General features: G+C 41.1%; 1 protein-coding gene across 6 annotated transcripts in view; it reads right to left on the bottom strand.

The window, feature by feature from the left end:
* Positions 1 to 3,060: 3,060 nt before the first annotated feature.
* ASH1L (ASH1 like histone lysine methyltransferase) overlaps positions 3,061 to 19,184 on the bottom strand; it is a 185,672-nt gene continuing 169,548 nt past the window's right edge. For all 6 annotated transcript variants that reach the window (XM_047784346.1, XM_047784348.1, XM_047784345.1 and 3 more), the window contains 11 exons: positions 15,770 to 15,824; positions 15,555 to 15,687; positions 14,095 to 14,343; positions 12,871 to 12,957; positions 11,839 to 11,929; positions 11,154 to 11,292; positions 10,869 to 11,041; positions 9,658 to 9,824; positions 8,038 to 8,078; positions 6,127 to 6,428; positions 3,061 to 5,512 (listed from right to left, as the gene is read on the bottom strand). In XM_047784346.1, coding sequence (XP_047640302.1) covers positions 5,421 to 5,512; positions 6,127 to 6,428; positions 8,038 to 8,078; positions 9,658 to 9,824; positions 10,869 to 11,041; positions 11,154 to 11,292; positions 11,839 to 11,929; positions 12,871 to 12,957; positions 14,095 to 14,343; positions 15,555 to 15,687; positions 15,770 to 15,824 — 1,529 coding nt within the window. In that variant the 3' untranslated portion in view covers positions 3,061 to 5,420. The remainder of the gene's footprint in view (positions 5,513 to 6,126; positions 6,429 to 8,037; positions 8,079 to 9,657; positions 9,825 to 10,868; positions 11,042 to 11,153; positions 11,293 to 11,838; positions 11,930 to 12,870; positions 12,958 to 14,094; positions 14,344 to 15,554; positions 15,688 to 15,769; positions 15,825 to 19,184) is intronic.

Raw genomic sequence — 19,184 nt, 5'->3', positions numbered from 1 at the left:
AGTTAAAACAGGCTGGTGTTGGGAGAAGGGACTTGATAAAAATCTTCAAAGCTTTGGAAGTGCTCAGGGGCAGGGTTGGTTAAACGCAAATGTCTCCTACTTTTGCCATTTTCTAAGATTTTATGTTCCCTATTCCTGGTCAATATATGTTACTCACCTGCTCCTTGCTTTAATTTTGCTTTTTGTGTTTGGCAGCCTGCTCCATTTTTAGACCTCAGTTTGCATTGCAGGTATTTTCTAGGGCGTTGTTTCTCAAACTGTCCCACAGCCTCTGGGAATTCCTAGTTATATTCTAAAGAGTGGGAATACTCAAGTATACAAAGTTTCTTCAATTGCAAGTTACTACTGCAAAAGAAGTTTTGTAACTTAGTGTAAAAATAAAAGGGAGATATGGAAGGCTATGACTTTGGGACCAATAGTTCTTTTTAAATTTTGTGACCATGTCTATGGCATGTGGAAGTTCCCTGGCCAGGGACTGAATCCAAGCCACAGCTGTGGCAATGCCAGCTCCTTTTAACCCACTGTTCGAGGCTGGGGGGCTGAACCTGTGCCTCTGCAGTGACCTGAGCCGCTATAGAATTCTTAACCCATTGCACCACGGTGGGGTTAAGCTTCTGAGCAGTTACATTCTAGCTGAACTCAAAGCCTAAATGGCTGACTCATATCTGTCTCTCTCTTCTCCTTCTGGCACCCCTATCATAGGATGTTGGTGCGCTCAACATTGTCCCAGAGTTCCCTTAGACTGTCTTCGTCTCTCTTCAATCTTTTTTCTTTCTGTTTCGCATCAGTGATTTCCACAAGTCTGTCCTTCACCTCGATTTTTTTTTTTTTTTTGGTCTTTTTGCTATTTCTTTGGGCCGCTCCCGCGGCATATGGAGGTTCCCAGGCTAGGGGTCGAATCGGAGCTGTAGCCACCGGCCTACACCAGAGCCACAGCAACGCAGGATCCAAGCCGCGTCTGCGACCTACACCACAGCTCACGGCAACGCCGGATCCTTAACCCACTGAGCAAGGGTAGGGACCGAACCCGCAACCTCATGGTTCCTAGTCGGATTCGTTAACCACTGCGCCACGACGGGAACTCCCCTCCACCTCGCTTATTTGTTCTCCTGCCTCCTATATTCTGTTGGTTGCTTCTAATGATTTTTTTGTTACTGTATTTTGCATCTCTGCTTAAGTTTTAAATCTTGTATTTCTTTGCTCAATGTTTGCTGTAAATTATCAATCCTTACCTCCAGTTTATTTCCAGTGTGTTGCATCATCTTCACTATTATCAGTCTGAAGTCTTTTTCCTGGAGGCTGATAATCTTCAGATCATTTAGCTGTTTTTCTGTTTTTTTTTTTTTTTTCTTTTCTTGCTCCCTTATCTGAGTTATAGTTTTCTGCCTTTTCATTTTTATAGGTTTTTAGTGTGGTCTCCTTTTTGCAGACAATAGATGTCTGCCCCCCTTGTGGCTGAAGTTGGTACCGGCTTGCTGCAGGCTTCCTGATGGCAGGGACTAGTGCCTGCCCACTGGTAGGTGGGGCTGATTCTTATCCCTCTGGTGGGTGGGGCTTTGTCTCAGAGATTGGAAGTGGCTGTGTCTGGGGGGGTCTCTAGGCAGCCTGTTAACTGATGGGTGGGGCTGTGATCCTCACCTAGATTATTGTCTGGCCTGGGGTCTCAGCCCTGATGGGTGGGGCCAGATTTTCCCCAAATGGCCACCTTTAGAGGAACACAGGCCGATGAATATTCCAGACAACTTTGCCTACAATGTCCTTCCCCCACATAGAGCTATAGTCACCCCGTTTTCCCAGGAGATCCTCCAAGAACTGCAGTCAGGTCCCAGATTCCTATGGAGACTTTGCTTCGCCACGGGACCCACTGCACATGAAAGCCTGTGTGTGTCTTTCAAGAATGGGGTCTCTGTTTGCACCCCAGTCCGGTGGAGCTCCTATACACAAGCCCAACTGGCCTTGGGCCTTTCTCCCAATGTCAGCTCCCTAGGCGTGGGGACCTGATGTGGGGCTCAGAACTCTCACTCCCATAGGTGACTCTCTGTGATAATAGTTACTTTCCCGTCTGTGGGCTGCCCACCTGGTGGGTATGGGGTTGCTTACATCACATTAATCGCCGGTCCTACTGTCTTGATGTTGCCTCCTCTTTGTCTTCTGGAGTAGGATATCTTTTTTGAAAGTTTCAAGTCCATCTGGTTGAAGGTTGTTCATCATTTGTTTGTAATTCTGTTGTTTTTATGAGAGAAGGTGACTCCAGTGCTTCTATTCTGCACTTAATCTCTCTTATCTTAATCTCATCCTGTCTGATTTACATCTGGCACAAAATTTTGTTAGGTCTTTCAGTGTTGGCAGGAATGGGTTTATCCTAGTGATCTTAGTAGGATCAGGCTTTGGCTCCCTCTGACACTTTCCTATTTGTGGCTCAACATAAAGATTCTGGAGTTCTGGCTCCAGCACCAGTTACTAGGTGATATCTGGTAAGTTACTTAATTTTCCTGAGCTGCTGTTTTGCTTCTACAAAATGGGAATAATAACTACAGGGGGCTATTATGAGGATTAACTGACAAGCTACAAGATCGTTAGGCAAGTTACTTGGACTTTTCTGTTGCTTTAGTTTTCTTATCTATAAAATTGGGTTTTGGTATTGACCTAAAGGGCTGTTGTGAAGAACAATATAAATAAATGAATACATGCAGACTGCTTACAATTGGAAATGGTCTAACATAGTGGCCTAGAAAAGGTAGCCTAAAGTTACTGTCAACCTTGGAGGCTGTTAATGAGTATTAGATGATGTCTATGTGTTGCAAAGGATAGAAGGTGTAGATGATTATTATTTACGCTGACTGGTTAGGGCTCGGCCCAGGCCAAAAAGATGGTAGTATTGAGGAAGTGGCTTTATCCAATAGTCAACACTGGTGAGTATGCCCAGGTAGGGCCCAGGATGGTGCTGATGTGGTTTTAAATCTATCACTTTGGAAACAGGAATGGAGAAGAGCGAAGACCCCGGAAGATAAACAGAAGATAGGACAGGGGAAAAAAAATACCAAGCTCACCACTCCACAGTTAGGAAAAGTTTTTGCCATTTAATACTAGACTTTCAAGGATTGAGATGCAAGCTTTTTATGCAATTACATCCAATGTTAAAATTGGTAATACATAATTTACAAAGATTAACATCAAAACAATCATCTATTTAGATATGCTTTTGTAAAAAGGAAATATATTAGCAGCATTTATATTTTCCGCAATCACACAGCCTACAGACATGCAGACTAACTCTGTATCTATTTGCAGTGATGTAGTGCTTTGCCCCGCATTTCAAACACCAAAACCCGCCTGGCAGCTAGGGGGTTCTTTTTATTTCGTTATTATAAAATAACTGAAAAATAAAAAAAGGCATTAATTTCTACACCAGTAAGAAAAAACAAGTTTTTGCACTTACCTAACATTTGATTGTCTAAAAAACATTTCAGTTTTTAGTCTTTCAACAAAAGAAAGATAAAATGACAGAGCGTAGTGTCTTTTGCTTCTGTTCTCCCATTTTACAAAGATTTTTTTCTTTTTTTTGTCTTTTCTAAAATTTTAGTGTTTAACACTATTAAAGGAAATATTGAATTTTAATCTCTTTCTTGTCATTTTCCTGCTTTGACTAAAAGGAGACCGAGACCCCCAAAGTGCCCCTATTCCCACCTCCCTCCCACCCAGCTCCCTGCAATGAAAACCAAAAGAAACCACTCAAACGGGCTTGGACATGCGATTTTTCCAGCTCCACACGTGAGTATCTTATACCCAGGTCTCTTAGTAATGTACAGTGCTTCTCTACAGTAAGAAAATACTCCAAACTATTTTCTTAATTCTCTTTTTTCTTTAATAAAATATTTATTCTGCTTTTTCTCTGCTCAAGGGGATCTTTGGCACCCCCCGTCTCTTTTGTTTTATTTTGTTTTTTTCCTCAAGATTGACACAGAAAGGAGAAAAAGAAAGATTCAATGGAATGGAAGGTGGTCAATGTTTCTACCTAAATAAGTCAGAGCGTCGTCATCATAAGAGGAAATGTACAATTAGGACAGCGTTGGTCCAATATTAGAGAAAAGTAATGGGGAAATGTTTACTATTGTATTGCTTACTAATCACGCAGCAGATATATATATATATATATATACATACATATATATATACACACACAACTTGGCACATTTAAAAACCATCTTTTCTCTTATAAGAACATCTAAAACGTATATGCATATGTATGTCTGAGAAGACAAAGCAAAGCTTTTTAAATTTTATTTTTAAAGAGACAGTATTGTCTGGTAACTTCTGGTCAAGAGGATGGGAAGGAGACACCCTGGATATCCCTCCCAATGGTTACGTCATCAGGAAGGTGGAGGAAAGATGGGACTAGGGGTAGGGAGAACGCACTGTCTCTAAGAGAGGGACATTGAAAACTGTACAAGTAAAACAAGAAGTAGTGTTTTCAATTGATAATCTACACTCACAACAAATACTTTGATAGGTGAATACTGCTCAACAGTTTATGTAGTGACTTTTGTTGGAGGGTGGTTAGAGTTCATTTTTATGTAGGTTTTAAAATGATTTTATTTTGAAATGAATCTCCATTCGCACAGCACAGCAGACACACAAGAACCACAGCGCATAAATAGCACGTGTGCTGGCGGGGGCCTGGCCTTCTCATTACGAAAAAGTATGTTCGGCAGGTTATGAAGGTTAAAACAAAAATAATTACAATAAGTACTGTGCCCTTCTGACCCCATGGGGGCCTTCCCTATTCCATGATTCTATTTTGGGGAGGAGAGGTAGGGAGAGGGGCAGCAGTGGCAAGTGCTTTGAGTTGTCAACTCACATTTTACTTTGACCTGGTTGGGCAAGAAAGGAGAGAGAAACTTCTCCTAGTCAGGGATCGGGAAAGAGGCTCCAGCTACTCTTTCTGTCTTAGGTGTCTGGGGTAGCTCTTGGAGCCTATAAGGAACAGACAGGAGAGGGGTGGGGATTCTGGCCCTATCCCTTTGGGGTCTGAATCATACCTGGGTATAGGAAGCAGCTTCTTAGCAGTGTCTGCGGAATCAGAGGATGACACAGAAAGACCCAAGCTGGGGGGAGGGGCAAGTGCTGTAAAGTACCAAAAGATTCTGGTCATCCCCACTGTGCTCTGCCCTCCACCCTACATTATTAACCCTCAGGGTGAAGCAATGGAGAGGAAAACAAGTTAAACTGAACTGTGTTAGACAGATCCCCTTCCTCTTCCTCTCCACTAGCTCCAAGGTTTACTAAGTACCTAATGTCAACGACATGGCCCCATTCCCCTGCTGGACGGACCCTTCCCACCCCTGTCTATACTCAGAGAACAGGAGGCAGGACTGTTAGCTCCACTGGATCCCAAATGCTTGAGGTTCTCATTCTGAGGTTCACTTCCGAAAGCTGTTTTCTGGGATAAACAAAGTACGCCTTCGAAGTTTCCTGCCTGATCCTTCCTCCAGCAAGTAGGTCACATCGATGGCTGAAAACAGAACCAAGGAGGCTCATCAAATACTACTCTTCCACTCCTTATTCCAGATTTGAGCTCTCAGATCACAGTTCAGTGGTTCCTTTTCTTTCTTTCTTTTTTTTTTTTTTTTGACTTTTCTAGGGCCACTCCTGCAGCATATGGAGGTTCCCAGGCTAGGGATCAAATCGGAGCTGTAGCCGCCGGCCTACACCAGAGCCACAGCAACTCGGGATCTGAGCCACGTCTGCAACCTACACCACAGCTCACGGCAACGCCGGATCCTTAACCCGCTGAGCGAGGCTAGGGATCGAACCCGCAACCTCATGGTTCCTAGTCGGATGCGTTAACCACTGAGCCATGACAGGAACTCCTCAATGGTTCCTTTTCTGGCCTGTAAGCAACATAGACCTTCCTCTGGCCCAAAACTGTTCTCCAGGGAGGAGATCCTATTACCTCCCACAGTTTCATTCCCAAAATAAATCTAAACATAAGCCCATGAAAGAACCATACCATTTTAAGAGAATATTTTCTTTCTAGGCAAGTAATTAGAAGTTGTTCTTTTTCATTCCCTCTCTGCTAATTCCCCATTCATCCTAAACCCTAGATATGAGTCTGATTCTTCTTACCATTTTTCCCAGGGATTTTTTCAAGGAGGTTGAGCAGGATCTGGTTGAGTCGTTCTCGTTGATTATGCCGGCGTTCCTCAGGGGTACAGGCTGCTTGGGGTTCTTGATTACTTTCCTGTGGTTTTTTTTCACTCTCACTGACTTCAGCAGTGGCCCCCTCCCGTTCTGGCTCCACCAGGCTGGGCATCTCATTGGCTGCTTGCTCCTGACTGGCCAGAACCTCTTCAATCAAGGGTAGAGCATCATCGTCCTGGCCCAGGTCTTTTAGGGGTGGCTTTGAGCGCTCAGACTTCCAGGATGATCTGCAAGAAGGGAATGTAAACTTACTAATTCTTTCAGGATATGTAAATTTAGAGGAAGGCTAAAGTAGGGCACTTGGGGATGGAAGGGGAATAAAGGGAAGAGAGCTCCTGATGGCTTGAGAATCTGCAGTTGAGCTGTAAGAGCCTTGGCTCAAGGGGTGAGAAACTTTTTTTTCTGCTGCAGCATGCAGTGGTTTCACATGGGATCTCAGTTCCCAGACCAAGGACTAAACCCATGCCTCAGAGGTGAAAGCACTGAGTCCTAACCACTAGACCACCCAGGGAACTCCCAAGAGGTGAGAAACTTGGCTATAGTCTTTGTTTTTTTAAAAAATCACTACCTTTCTTGAAATTTAACCTCTATTTATAAAAGTCAATTTTTCTTCTTTTATGAATCCCTAAAGAAGAGCAGAGCTGGTAGAAAGCTTAGCTAGTTCTGCCTGCTTCATGAGTACAGAGAAGTATGGTCCAACCTTGTGATACCCATAGTCCAACTACAATCATCATTTAATAGGAATTTTTACTTTTCCTGAATTTCTTTTCCTATTATCTGTTTTTTTTTTTAAAAAATTGAAACATAGTTGATTTCCTTATGTTAAGCTACTGATGTAGGTAGGTAAAGTAGTTATGCTACCATTCAACAGAAAAGGAAATTGAAAAAAAGCCTGCAGTATTTTCTCTAAAAACATCTTTCTTTTGTACAAAACAAGCATAAAAACTATGAGCTCAAACTGCTCAGCTAAAACTGCGCACCTCTAGTTATTACTATTTTTTTTAAATGGCCATATCCATGGCATATGGAAGTTTCTGGGCCAGATATTGAATGTGAGCTTCAGATTCGACCTAAGTCCCAGCTGAGGCAATGCTGGATCCTTTAATCCATGTGTAAGCCAGGGATCGAACCTTCACCTTTGTAGCGACCTGAGCCGCTGCAGTAGGATTCTTTTTTTAAATTATTATTTTAGGGCTGCACCTGCAGCATATCAAAGTTCCCAGGCTAGATGTCGAATGAAAGCTGCAGCTACCCACCTATGCCACAGCCATAGCAACATGGGATTCAAGCTGTGTCTGTGACCTACGCCAGAGTCCACAGCAATGCTGGATCCTTTAACCCACTGAGCAAGGCTAGGGATGGAACCTGCATCCTCATGGATACTAGTTGGGTTCATTACTGTTGAGCTGCAATGGAAATTCCCTGAAGCAGGATTCTTAACCTACTGCACCACAGCAGGTTAACTCCCACTTCTACCTACTTCTGTTTCTTGACAGAGGTCCTAAGAGCTGATACACCTTAGGGTAACAAGGCAAGCTTAGAGAAATCTAAAAAAATCTAAAAGAGATTTTTCCAAATCTGTCTAGAGTTCTGTTCCAAGTCCTTCTCTTTCTACAATCTTACAAATCTCTCTCCCTGCCCCAACTAAGGCTCCAAAATGAGACCACATCTATTGACGTCTAGTTCTTCCATTTTACTGTTGGCACTATACTGGGCTACTTTGCCAGAGACTTCCCAATCCTAGGGGTGGGGTTGAGTGGGTAAGTGGTGGTTCTCTTGCTCCATTCAGGTTGTTGGTTAATTCCTTGGGCTCCTCACACCCCCAATGGGACTCACCTCCCTCCATTCCTCTTGTAGTTGTCTGGGACATAATGAGGCTGCAGGGAAGAAAAGGAAGTGATAAGTGCATTGGAGAAGCTGGAGAAGCTGGATCAGATGATCAGGGCCAAACTCAGGATAGGGGACATGGGGAGACAGGGAGGTAGGGAAGTAAGGAAAGAAAAAAACTGGGCTAAAACCTTTCAAAGTTGGGGGACTGTGGGGTTTTTTTGGCCATACCACTGAATATGGAAGTTCCTGAGCTAGGGACTGACTTTGAGCTGCAGTGTTACCTACACCACAGCAATGCCAGGTCCTTAACCCACTGTGCCACAGTGGGAACTCTGGGTTATTGTGTTTTAAGGTCAAAAGTTCTTTACTTGTATTAATACAAATAAGTCACAGTGGTTTTTAGAGTTTTTAAAGACAGTAGAAGGGATAGACTCACAATTATTTTTGGCCATCCCAACTTTTAAGTAGTTAAGGTGGGAGTTTCAAAGCTAATCACTGAGCTGTTGACTGAACAAGCCAAATCAAAGAATTCTATATATGTATGTATTCTTTTTATGGCCACACTTGTGGCATATGTAAGTTCCTGGGCTAGGGATTAAACCTGTGCCTCCACAGTGACCCAAGCTGCTGCAATCAGATTCTTAACCCACTGTGCCACAGTGAGAACTCTGTGACCAAAAAATTCTAAATGAAAGGCAGAGCTTGGTTGGTGGTGGGCAGAAAAAATATAAAATATGGTTTAGAAAATTTAAAAAAATACTAGGAAAAATAGGAACATAAAGGTTTGCTTTCTGGTTAGACTATTTCCAAGCACTCCAGATTATTACTATGAATTCTGATAGGCCAACTGAAAGAAAACTCATGGATGAGGACCTTAGCCCAGGGTTTCATTATAGCAAATGGATGACCAAAATTTATGAAATGATGATGAATGGTGCAAAATAATTGGAGGAATATATTCACAACAGTTTGAAAGAAATAAAATAACACTCAGGTAAAGAGCTAGAATGAAAATGTAACTGGTTATTTTCTGGGTAGTAGGATAATAAACAATTTTTTCTTAATGTTTCTGTACTTTTCAAATTTTATTTTCTATTTTGGCTGTGCCTGAAGCATGTGGGAGTTCCTGGGCCAGGGAATGAAGCTGCACCACAGCAGCGACCTGAGCTGCTACAGTGACAACTCTGCATCTTTAACCTGCTATGCCACAAGGGAACTCCATGTCTTACGTTTTCAATGCAGAGATAAAAAGAAAAAGCACTGAGTTATTTATAACAAAGGTTTCTCAAGGTTACGGAGAGTCTCTTTTGTTTCTCAAAATAATGGATGTGAAAAATGTACCCGAATACTGAAGTATGGGGCTCAAGGGAAAAGACTTAAAGAGGTGAGAGAGAAAAAAGAAAAAAAATGACTAAAGTAACAATTTCCTGAGATACAGCCCATGCTAGGAATTGCAGAATAAATACATTTTTGTGGCCCAAACATCCCAAATAGAGATTGAATTTTCCAGTTTGGGTGGAAACAGTACAAAGAAGCAGAGAGCCACTTGAAAATTCTTACTCTAAGAATTCCATGCATGAACTAGATTGTCCTGACACATAGAGTGAAGAGAGGAAGGAGACTTACTGAGAAATCTCTTTTGGGAGTGAGCTTCTTGGGGAAGTGATCAAAGGCATAAGGTTTGGTGCAGACAGGATAGCGGTTCCGGTGGATCTTGTAAAACAGGTGTGCTGACTTGTCAAGCCGATAATCACAGATGTATACATCTTGCTCCTTCACTCCTTTGGGTCTCCCTATGAGTCCAAACACTGTTAAAGAACCCTCCCTATTTGGTCTCTCCTTCCCTCCCCCTGAGCTGCCCAGGGACCATGACACACCAATGGGATAGCAGCAAGACCTCTACGAGTGAAACATGGCAGCTCTGTTTTGATGGGGGGAACAACTAAGCATTTAGTGACTATAGAAGAAAGGAGACATTACTGTCAAAGAAAGCGGGGAGGGAATCTAAGAGTTGAAGGGCGTTCCTTCAAATATTCCTGCAGGGATATTTGAAAGAACATTTTGAGGGAAAAACAGAGCAGATTATGGGGAAATTATGAGAAAAGAATGGCAGTATAAATGAGGGAAGTACATTTGGTAATCAACACTTTATAAACTGGGGGATGGAGAAGTCATCAGTAGCAGGGAATTTCAAACAGTTAGTTATTGAATGGAATACATATTCTTCTGGACTATTTTGTTCTGATACAAAAAGAAAGAGCTAGGCATCTAAACTCTGCTAATAATAACAACCAACATGTACTAAGTTCTACAAGAGCCATAAACTCTGCTTAGTGCTTTTACAGATTATTTCATTTAATTCTTACAAAACTCTCTAAAATAGATACTAATCCCTATTTTTGGTAGGCTAAGTAACTTGCCCAAGGGCACACAGGTAAAAAGCGGTGGAGCTGAAATGTGAAATCAGATTCCTGACTCCACTTTTAATCACAAATCTTATGAAACTATTGTGCTTTTTTGGTTTAATGCAGAGAGTTAATGATGGCCACAGGGATTCTGGAATGGGTGTGTGAAGTAACTTATCTTCCTACAAATACTAATAGAATGTTAAATACACAGTATAAGAATTATATGAATTAAATTAACAAAAAGAGAATTAACATTTACTGAATACCAAGCACTAGGTAAAAGAAAGAAAAAATGTTACATAGCTCTTTGAAGCTTCATAGTTCCCTTAGATAGTCTTTTCTATCAGAGAGAGACTATAGGAATGAACAGTTGTAGGTCAATGAATTAGGGAACAAGAGATTATTTCTTAAGTAGTCCAGATCACTTACCTTTACAATATGTATAAAGATCCAATACACAGCAGGTCCCCACCACAGCCTCCAAGGGAATTATCTCATAAAGTGGCACCCGAAATAGCTCATTGTGATAGAACCGACGGGATGGAGAGTGGTGGGTTTCATGGGGACGAAAATAATGGTGACCAAAGGCAAACCGTTCCTCTCTAGAAAAGAAAAAAAGAGGAGAGATTTAGTTAATTAGCAAGAGCCAAGTAAATATCCAGCTCTGTGCTGAAAGGACACAGCTGGAGGAAGAGACAGAACCTCAACACGTACTTTTCATTCTTCCAAAGCTTCTCAATGCGGAATATGTCAAGTTTATCTCGGTTAATGTGAGATAATAGTCGATAAGACTGCCGAACTGGGTGGCCATCAGGGGTGCGCCGACTATCCCTCATCAGATATACACAGTCACCTACGAAGGCACAGGAGAAAGACACAGGTTAAAACGATTCCTGCATAACTTCTATTAGGTATCCATTAGTTGGACTCAAGGTCTACATACATAGAACTTAAAATCTAAAATAATAAATATGTAACTATAGGGAATTCCCATTGTGGCGAAGTGGAAATCTGACTAGTATTCATGAGGATGTGGGTTTGATCCTGGACCTCACTCAGTGGGTTGGGGATCTGGTGTTGCCATGAACTGTGGTGTAGTTCGCAGATGTAGGCTAGATCCCACGTTGCTATGGCTGTGGCACTGGCTGGCAGGTGTAGCTCTGATTTGATGCCTAGCATGGGAACCTCCATATGCTGTGGGTGTGGCCCTAAAAGGAAAAAAAAAAAAAAAAAAGCTTTATATGAAATCACCCTGGTTTCTCCAAATTAGTTTTATTTAATTGAGGGTAAATGTATGTAAGCCTAAGGACTCGAGGATATAAAAAATATAAATTCTATTGCTATTAATGATCATATGGAGACAAGGTCAACTTTGCCAAGTCAGCTCCCATGTACATACCCTGACGAAGCAGCAAGTCATCTCGGAGCAAACAGATGAAGTAGACACAGCCAGGTTGGGTGTAGTGGGGCCGAGGGATCATGGGTACCTCCTGGTAAGAGGAGAAAGCCAATAGCTAAGGGATGGGACTATGATACACACAGCCTCTCTATTCAAGAGAAAAAAAATCAAAACCTAGGATTCCCAACCAATTAAGACTTATGGTTAGTCATTTCAACACACCACAGATATATATATATATATATATATATATTTTTTTTTTTTTTTAAAGATGAAAGCAATTAGAGCTGTTACAGTTGAGGAAATGAAGGTAGAGGACAAATCTGACAGGCTAAGTATCCCAAACTATATTCTAAGAAGCACAAATTATGTGTCTGCTCTGTGTCATCTAAAGGGCATACGAAAATGTGTGAATGGGGAATTTGATTGTCATAATGACTGGAGGAGGCTACTAGCATTTAGTGCCCAAGGGCCAAGCAAGCCAAACATTCTCCAGTGTATCCCTCACAACAAAGAACTGTCCACTCAAAACGAGAATAGCACTGCTAATAAGGAATACTGCCTAAATACTTCATTTTATAGAAATGACTTGCCCAAGATCACACATATAAATATGGCAGAACCAAGCCAAAACTCATTTAATAACTTGGGCAATGTCTCCTAAAAAGTAGGCCTAAGATTAACCTGAGTCTAGCGCTCTTTTCATTTAAACACTGCTTAACATAATGATACTTAGAGTGCTCAAGTTCTGGACTTTACAAGCTACTTCTTTTATGGACAGTTGACAGTGTTTATAAATATCAGTTTTCTATAGTACTATTCTTCCATAAATTTTAAATATTCTACCTTTGGTCCCATTCCTGAGAAAAGAAAGGGCAGAATTATTACCCTCAATGTGAAGTGTAAGAAACTGAGGTGTAGAGAGGGAGAACAACTTACCAAAGCAAACTGAGTGCATCAGGAGCAGGGAAGATGAGATACAATGTGCCACATCTCCTACTTTTATTAGAGAATTATCAGAGGGCAACTTACTCTGTCCACAGGCCTCGGGTCACATTGCTCACAAAGGTAGTGCTCCACATCTGAGTTCACTCCCATACAGTCACAGTGCTGCCACACCTAAGGAAAAAAAGGTGTGTGTGTAGTGGGTTAGCCCTACAGAGAGAAGTCCTGGGGGCATAAAACAATTAGTAATGGGGACAGGGTAAAGTAAAATAGGAACTAAGGGTTAAGGTGGTAAGAAAGAAACGAAGAGATAAACGGTAAAATGGGGGGAAAAGAAAATAAGGATTTATCTGAACATACGTACATAGATTGGTTCATAATACATAGATCTGGACAAACAAAATAAGGGGATGGATAAAGAACAGGAATAAATACAGTACCAATCTATTACTTACTAGGTAATACAATCAACGATTTAGCCACTGTGGAAGGCTTAATCGTTACAAAATATTTTTACTTACCCTTCTCTAATTATATCCTCCCAACAATCCTATGTGTTACTCATAGCTCCACTTTCCCTATAAGGTAATGAGTTTAGATATATCAAATGGGGATACCAGGGCTCAAATCCAGGCCTTGATTCCTTCATCAGAAGCTCTATATACTGCACTCCATCTGTATTAATGCTATATATAGTACCTCTAATGTTTTCCAAGTAAAGCACCATCCTAAATAATATTCTTCTTGATCTAGACTGTTAGCAGGGTGCAGTGCAAAGTGGGTGGAAAGAACAGGAGGTAAAAAATGAAGGGAAGGATAAAATGAAAGGGAGGGAGAGGTATAAAAAGGGAGAAAGAAGACAAACAAACAAACAAACAAAAAAAAAAAAAAAGAGGAAGAACAGGAAGGGATAACAGAAATCAAGAAAGTTAAAGTTGGAGTTCCCGTTGTGGCGCAGTGGTTAACGAATCCGACTAGGAACCATGAGGTTGCGGGTTCGGTCCCTGCCCTTGCTCAGTGGGTTGACGATCCGGCGTTGCCATGAGCTGTGGTGTAGGCTGCAGACGCGGCTCGGATCCCGCGTTGCTGTGGCTCTGGTGTAGGCTGGTGGCTACAGCTCTGATTAGACCCCTAGCCTGGGAACCTCCATATGCTGCGGGAGCGGCCCTAGAAAAGACAAAAAAAAAAAGAAGAAAGAAAGTTAAAGTTTATAAAAAGCCTGTCAAGCCAAGCCCAAAGAGGTAATAAGGCCTGCTGATTTGAATATAGTCACATCAGGACTAGGCTTCTGCTTCATTTCCTAACTCTCACCATGCACTTGTCACACTGGATCATGAGGCCTTCGTCCTTGTAGAGGCCACAGATACAACGGATAACATCATCGTCCTTCTCATGCCCATTCTCTTTCTCAGAGACTGAGGTTTCACTGCTGTCTGCCTCACTTGCTGTCTCTCCCACAATCTCATCAATTTGGGCTGAGGCCTCATGTCGGGCGTTGTAATAGGCCTTTCGCAGGCGGCAAACATCTCTTCCAACTGGGGATTTACGCCCATAGTACTTCTGAAGAAAAAAGAAAGAAATCATGTTTGGTCTTCTGAATATGGCTTAAAAAGATACCTGAAGAGGTAGCAGGATTTTCCTTATCCTCCCATTTTGGTTAATAGCTTTTTAATACCATCAAATATAGGTGCCAGACAGTTGAAAACAACTTAAACTGTTGAATTAAAACTAGAATCTGCCTGGTAATTTTTACATTCTGCTCTACTGTTGTCAGTCAACTCCTGTCATTGGCCTTACTGTACCACAGATCAAAAATACAGTGACCATGGAATATGATTAAATATTGCAAGCATAATGTGAAGAAACCCTCTATTTACTTTTGCCCTGCAGATACTAGGGACTAAGCTGCAAGTTTAATTATACTTGGAAGCTGAGTTTCAGTAGAAAACATGCTATAATTCAAGATTGTTCTAATTCTTCTTCAATTTTTGTTTTTCTCTCATTTCTTGTCCTCAATCTCAATCTTCCTTCATCTAAATAGTCTCTTTTGTCCTTCAAACACCTCTCCAAGGTATTTCAAAATCACTAAGTAATACTCTATCTTCCATGCATTCTACAATATTCCATCCTTTCCTTTAAATCAGTTCAAGGCCAACTTCTCTCCAACGACCTTCACCTATTTTACAACCTATAGTGTAATACTTATCAATTCCATTCTTAAGATAGATTTCTATTTGCCCATACATATTTCTGTGTATTCCACATATACTTATTGTTTTCGGTAAAGAAACTACAGATACGATTTAAATGTAGTAAAATGTCTGTATTATGTAAACATAAACGTTTAATACTAAACTAGGTTTTTACAAAAATTGTTTTGGGAATATGATTTAACTTGCCATTCTAGTCATATATCCTTGTAATATCTACAATATTTAGGACACTATATCCTAAGGGTATTCAAAGAAATTGTTTCCTTTCTTAACCAGAAATATGAAGGGTATGAGAAGAGAGTAAAAATTCTAAACCTCTAGAATAGTTCTTGTTCCCCAAACTTTTTTTTTTTTTCCTTTTTCTGTTTTTGGCCACATATGGAAGTTCCTTCACCTATGCTACAGCTGCAGCAGCACCAGATCCTTAACCCACTGCACTGGGCTGGGGATTGAGCCAGCAATGCCACAGAGACAAGCTGGATCATTAACCCTCTGCACCACAGCAGGAACTCCCAGAACAAACCTCTTAAATCTGTGTTTGAAGTCAGTGAAAAATACCTCAGCATTCCGAAAGACCTTGAGCATGTCAGCATCAAAAGCCTCCACTGTCTTATAATAACCAATAAGGATCTGCTTCTCTATGGTGGAAAGATCTAGGGGATCAGAGATCTTCTCATAATAATCAGCATTCCTGGAACATAAAGCCATGGTGTCAATCTGGTACACTTAGTGCTTTTCTAAAACTCAGATGATTCCCACATTTATGAACTTACTTTTTCTTTGGGGGGAGGTTCAAAAGTGGTGCTGCCAGTGATTGTCGGGAAGAATCTGCAAAAGAATGCAAGGTTTAGTAGAAGGACTTATTATAATATAAAAGGGAAGCAAGTCTTAACTCCTAACTGAAAAAGTAGAAACCCCCAAATTAAAAGTTTGGAAAAAAAAATCTAAGATTTTTTTTGAGGCCTGTGAAAAATGCAAGGACTTTTTAGAAACACGGGTAGTTAAATTACCTGGAATATGAAAGCTATAGTGTATATACTTAAAATGGGTAACAATGTTAGCTGTGTAATGAAAACATTTTTTTTTTTTTTTGGTCTTTTCTAGGGCCGCACCCGAAGCACATGGAGGTTCCCAAGCTAGGGGACAAATCGGAGTGTAGACCCTGGCCTACATCAGAGCCACAGCAACAAGGGATCCGAGCCGCATCTGTGACCTGCACCACAGCTCATGGCAACTCCGGATTCTTAACCCACTGAGTGAGGCCGGGGATTGAACCCGCAACCTCATGGTTTCTAGTCGGATTCGTTAACCACTGCACCACGACGGGAACTCCTGTAATGAAAACTTTTGATGAAGAATGAAAGATAGAAACTTACTGCAGTAGCTAGGCTGCTGGAGCAAATTCCTACTCAACAGAACTTATGGCAAAGATCATCTGATCTTTGAGATGTATTCTAGTTCTCATTAACTGCCCATAGTTAATATTACTTCGTTGGTTTGGATTTAACTAAATTCCCAAATAATGAACAATTTACTACTGTAAGTACTTATGGAACCCATCTTCTCATAACCGTTACTCTATTATGAAAATATAATTCATACTGTGGGGCTGCTTCTCACTTGCTATCTTACTTTTTTTGGGCAGGCGGGGGCTGTGCTACCAGGGAACTCCCTTTCTTATTTTCTAACAACTTGCTATACAGAGAGAAAGAGCCTGTTGTTTCAGCCCAGAATGTAGTGACATAGATACATCTACTGCAGTTTCACATTATATCAGATGGGGCTGGTTGAAAAAGCAGAGTGTAATCTTTAGGGAATGTAAAGGGAACAGGTGCCACAAAACTTTAAGACATGTTGGTGTCCTCTTTCCTCTCTACATCTTTCAGTTAACAAAATGGCAAAAAGCCATTAAAATATGAAGATAAATAGTAGGTAGAGAAAGAAAACCAAATTCCTTGGAATTTAGGGAAAGAAAGGAAGCAAAAGTTGATGGCTGACTATAACAAACAAACAAACAAACAAACCAGTATGGGGAAGGAAATGGGGACAGGCAAGAGAGGGGTAGTGGATTAAGAGGTACAAACTATTATATATAAAATAAGCTGAAAGGATATGTTATACAACACAGGGAATATAGCCAGTATTTTATAATAATTATAAGTGGAGTATAACCTTTAAAAATGGTGAATTACTACACTGTATACATGTAAACTTAAAATATTGTACATCAATTATAGTTTCGTAGATAAATAAATAAAACAAGTGGGAGAGTAGGTTAAAGATCTAGCATTCACTGCCATAGCTCAGGTTTGATTCTGGCCTGAGAACTTCTAAATGCTGGGAGCACAGCCAAAACAAAAAGTTGATGGCAAAAAGTTGCAATTAGTTGTTAAAATGTCATTTTCTCTTCTTTCTTTCTTGTGGCTGCATTGCAGCAATGCTGGATACTTCAACCCAATGCGCCAAGCCGGGGATTGAAACAGCCTTCACATCAACTTGAGCTATTGCAGCCAGATTCTTAACCCACTGCATCACATTGGGAACTCCCCAAATCTCTTTTTTTTTGTCTTTTGTCTTTTTTGTTGTTGTTGTTGCTATTTCTTGGGCCGCTCCCACGGCATATGGAGGTTCCCAGGCTAGGGGTCTAATCGGAGCTGCAGCCACCGGCCTACGCCAGAGCTACAGCAACGCAGGATCCGAGCCGCGTCTGCAACCTACACCACAGCTCACGGCAACGCCGGATCGTTAACCCACTGAGCAAGGGCAGGGACCGAACCCGCAACCTCATGGTTCCTAGTCGGACTCATTAACCACTGCGCCACGACGGGAACTCCCCAAATCTCTTATTTTATTTATCTTATTTAATTTTAATTTTATTTTGTCTTTTTGTCTTTTTAGGGCCGCACCCACGGCATCTAGAGGTTCCCAGGCTAGGGGTCTAATTGGACCTGTTGCCACTGGCCTATGCCACAGCCATAGCAACACTGGATCTTTAATCCACTGAGCAAGGCCAGGGATCGAACCTGCAACCTCATGGATTCATTTCTGCTGCACCATGACAGGAACTCCCCAATCTCTTATTTTAAGTGTCTCAAAACATCCTGGTCAGAAAAAGTCATGGGCATTACCAAATTCCATATCTAAAATTAACAACTCTCTTTTTCTACCTTCGCCCCCAACACACATCCAAGATATGTATCTTGGAATAAGGAAAGGAGTGGGGTAAATATGTTTGCATGAAAAAAAATTTTTTTTTAAACTTTTTTCTTACTTTTTAGGGCTGTACTTGCGGCATGTGGGAGTTCCTGAGATAGGGGTCTAAGCAGAGCTGCAGCTGCCAGCCTATACCACAGCCACAGCAACGCAGGATCTGAGCCATGTCTACAACCTACGTCACAGCCCACAGTAATGCCCAGATCCTTATCCCACTGAGCAAGGCCAGGGATCGAACCTCATCCTCATGGATACTGGTTGGGTTCATAACCCACTGAGCCCCAACGGGAACCCCTGAAAATGCTTTTAAAGTAACTTTATTGCAACTTTATGTCCTTTTCCTTAATGTAGAGGTTAGGGCCTGTGAACCCTCCAAAACATATGCAAAATTATATATATAACATTTTTCTGGGGAAAGAGCCTACAATTTTATTCTCAAAAATATCTGTCAATCAAAAAAGGTTAAGGGAAGTTCTCTGATGGCCTATCGGGTTAAGGCTCTTGCATTTTCAGTACTGCTGCTTGGGTTGCTGCTGTGGCACAGGTTCGATCCCTGGCCTGGGAACTTCCACATGCTATGGGTATAGCAAAAAAGATTAAAAAAAAAAAAAAAAGAGAGAGAGTACTTGAAGTAATTGCTGCAACTCTCATTTAAAAAAATTAAGAATTACTGATATCTTACATTTGTAATACTTTTTCTTAAATTGCTAATTCAATGTCTCATTCAGGAAAATTATCTAAGACAAAGAGCTACTTCTTTCTAACCTACAGCTAAAAAATGTGATCTCTAAATATACTACTTAACTATGGTAAAATTCCAGTAAATAGAGAAAATTAACCTAAAGATGTAGGGATTTAAGGACCATAATTCCTAAAGACTATATACTTAGTCCAATAATTCTACACTCTGACAAAAGGAAGAATTAAATAAACTCCTAAATTCTTAATTGTACACTTTCATGTGTTCTTGGTTTT

The sequence above is a fragment of the Phacochoerus africanus genome, chromosome 6, assembly GCF_016906955.1.
Source record: "Phacochoerus africanus isolate WHEZ1 chromosome 6, ROS_Pafr_v1, whole genome shotgun sequence".
Lineage (NCBI taxonomy): Eukaryota > Metazoa > Chordata > Mammalia > Artiodactyla > Suidae > Phacochoerus > Phacochoerus africanus.
This window is presented reverse-complemented; position numbering and strand designations above follow the sequence as displayed.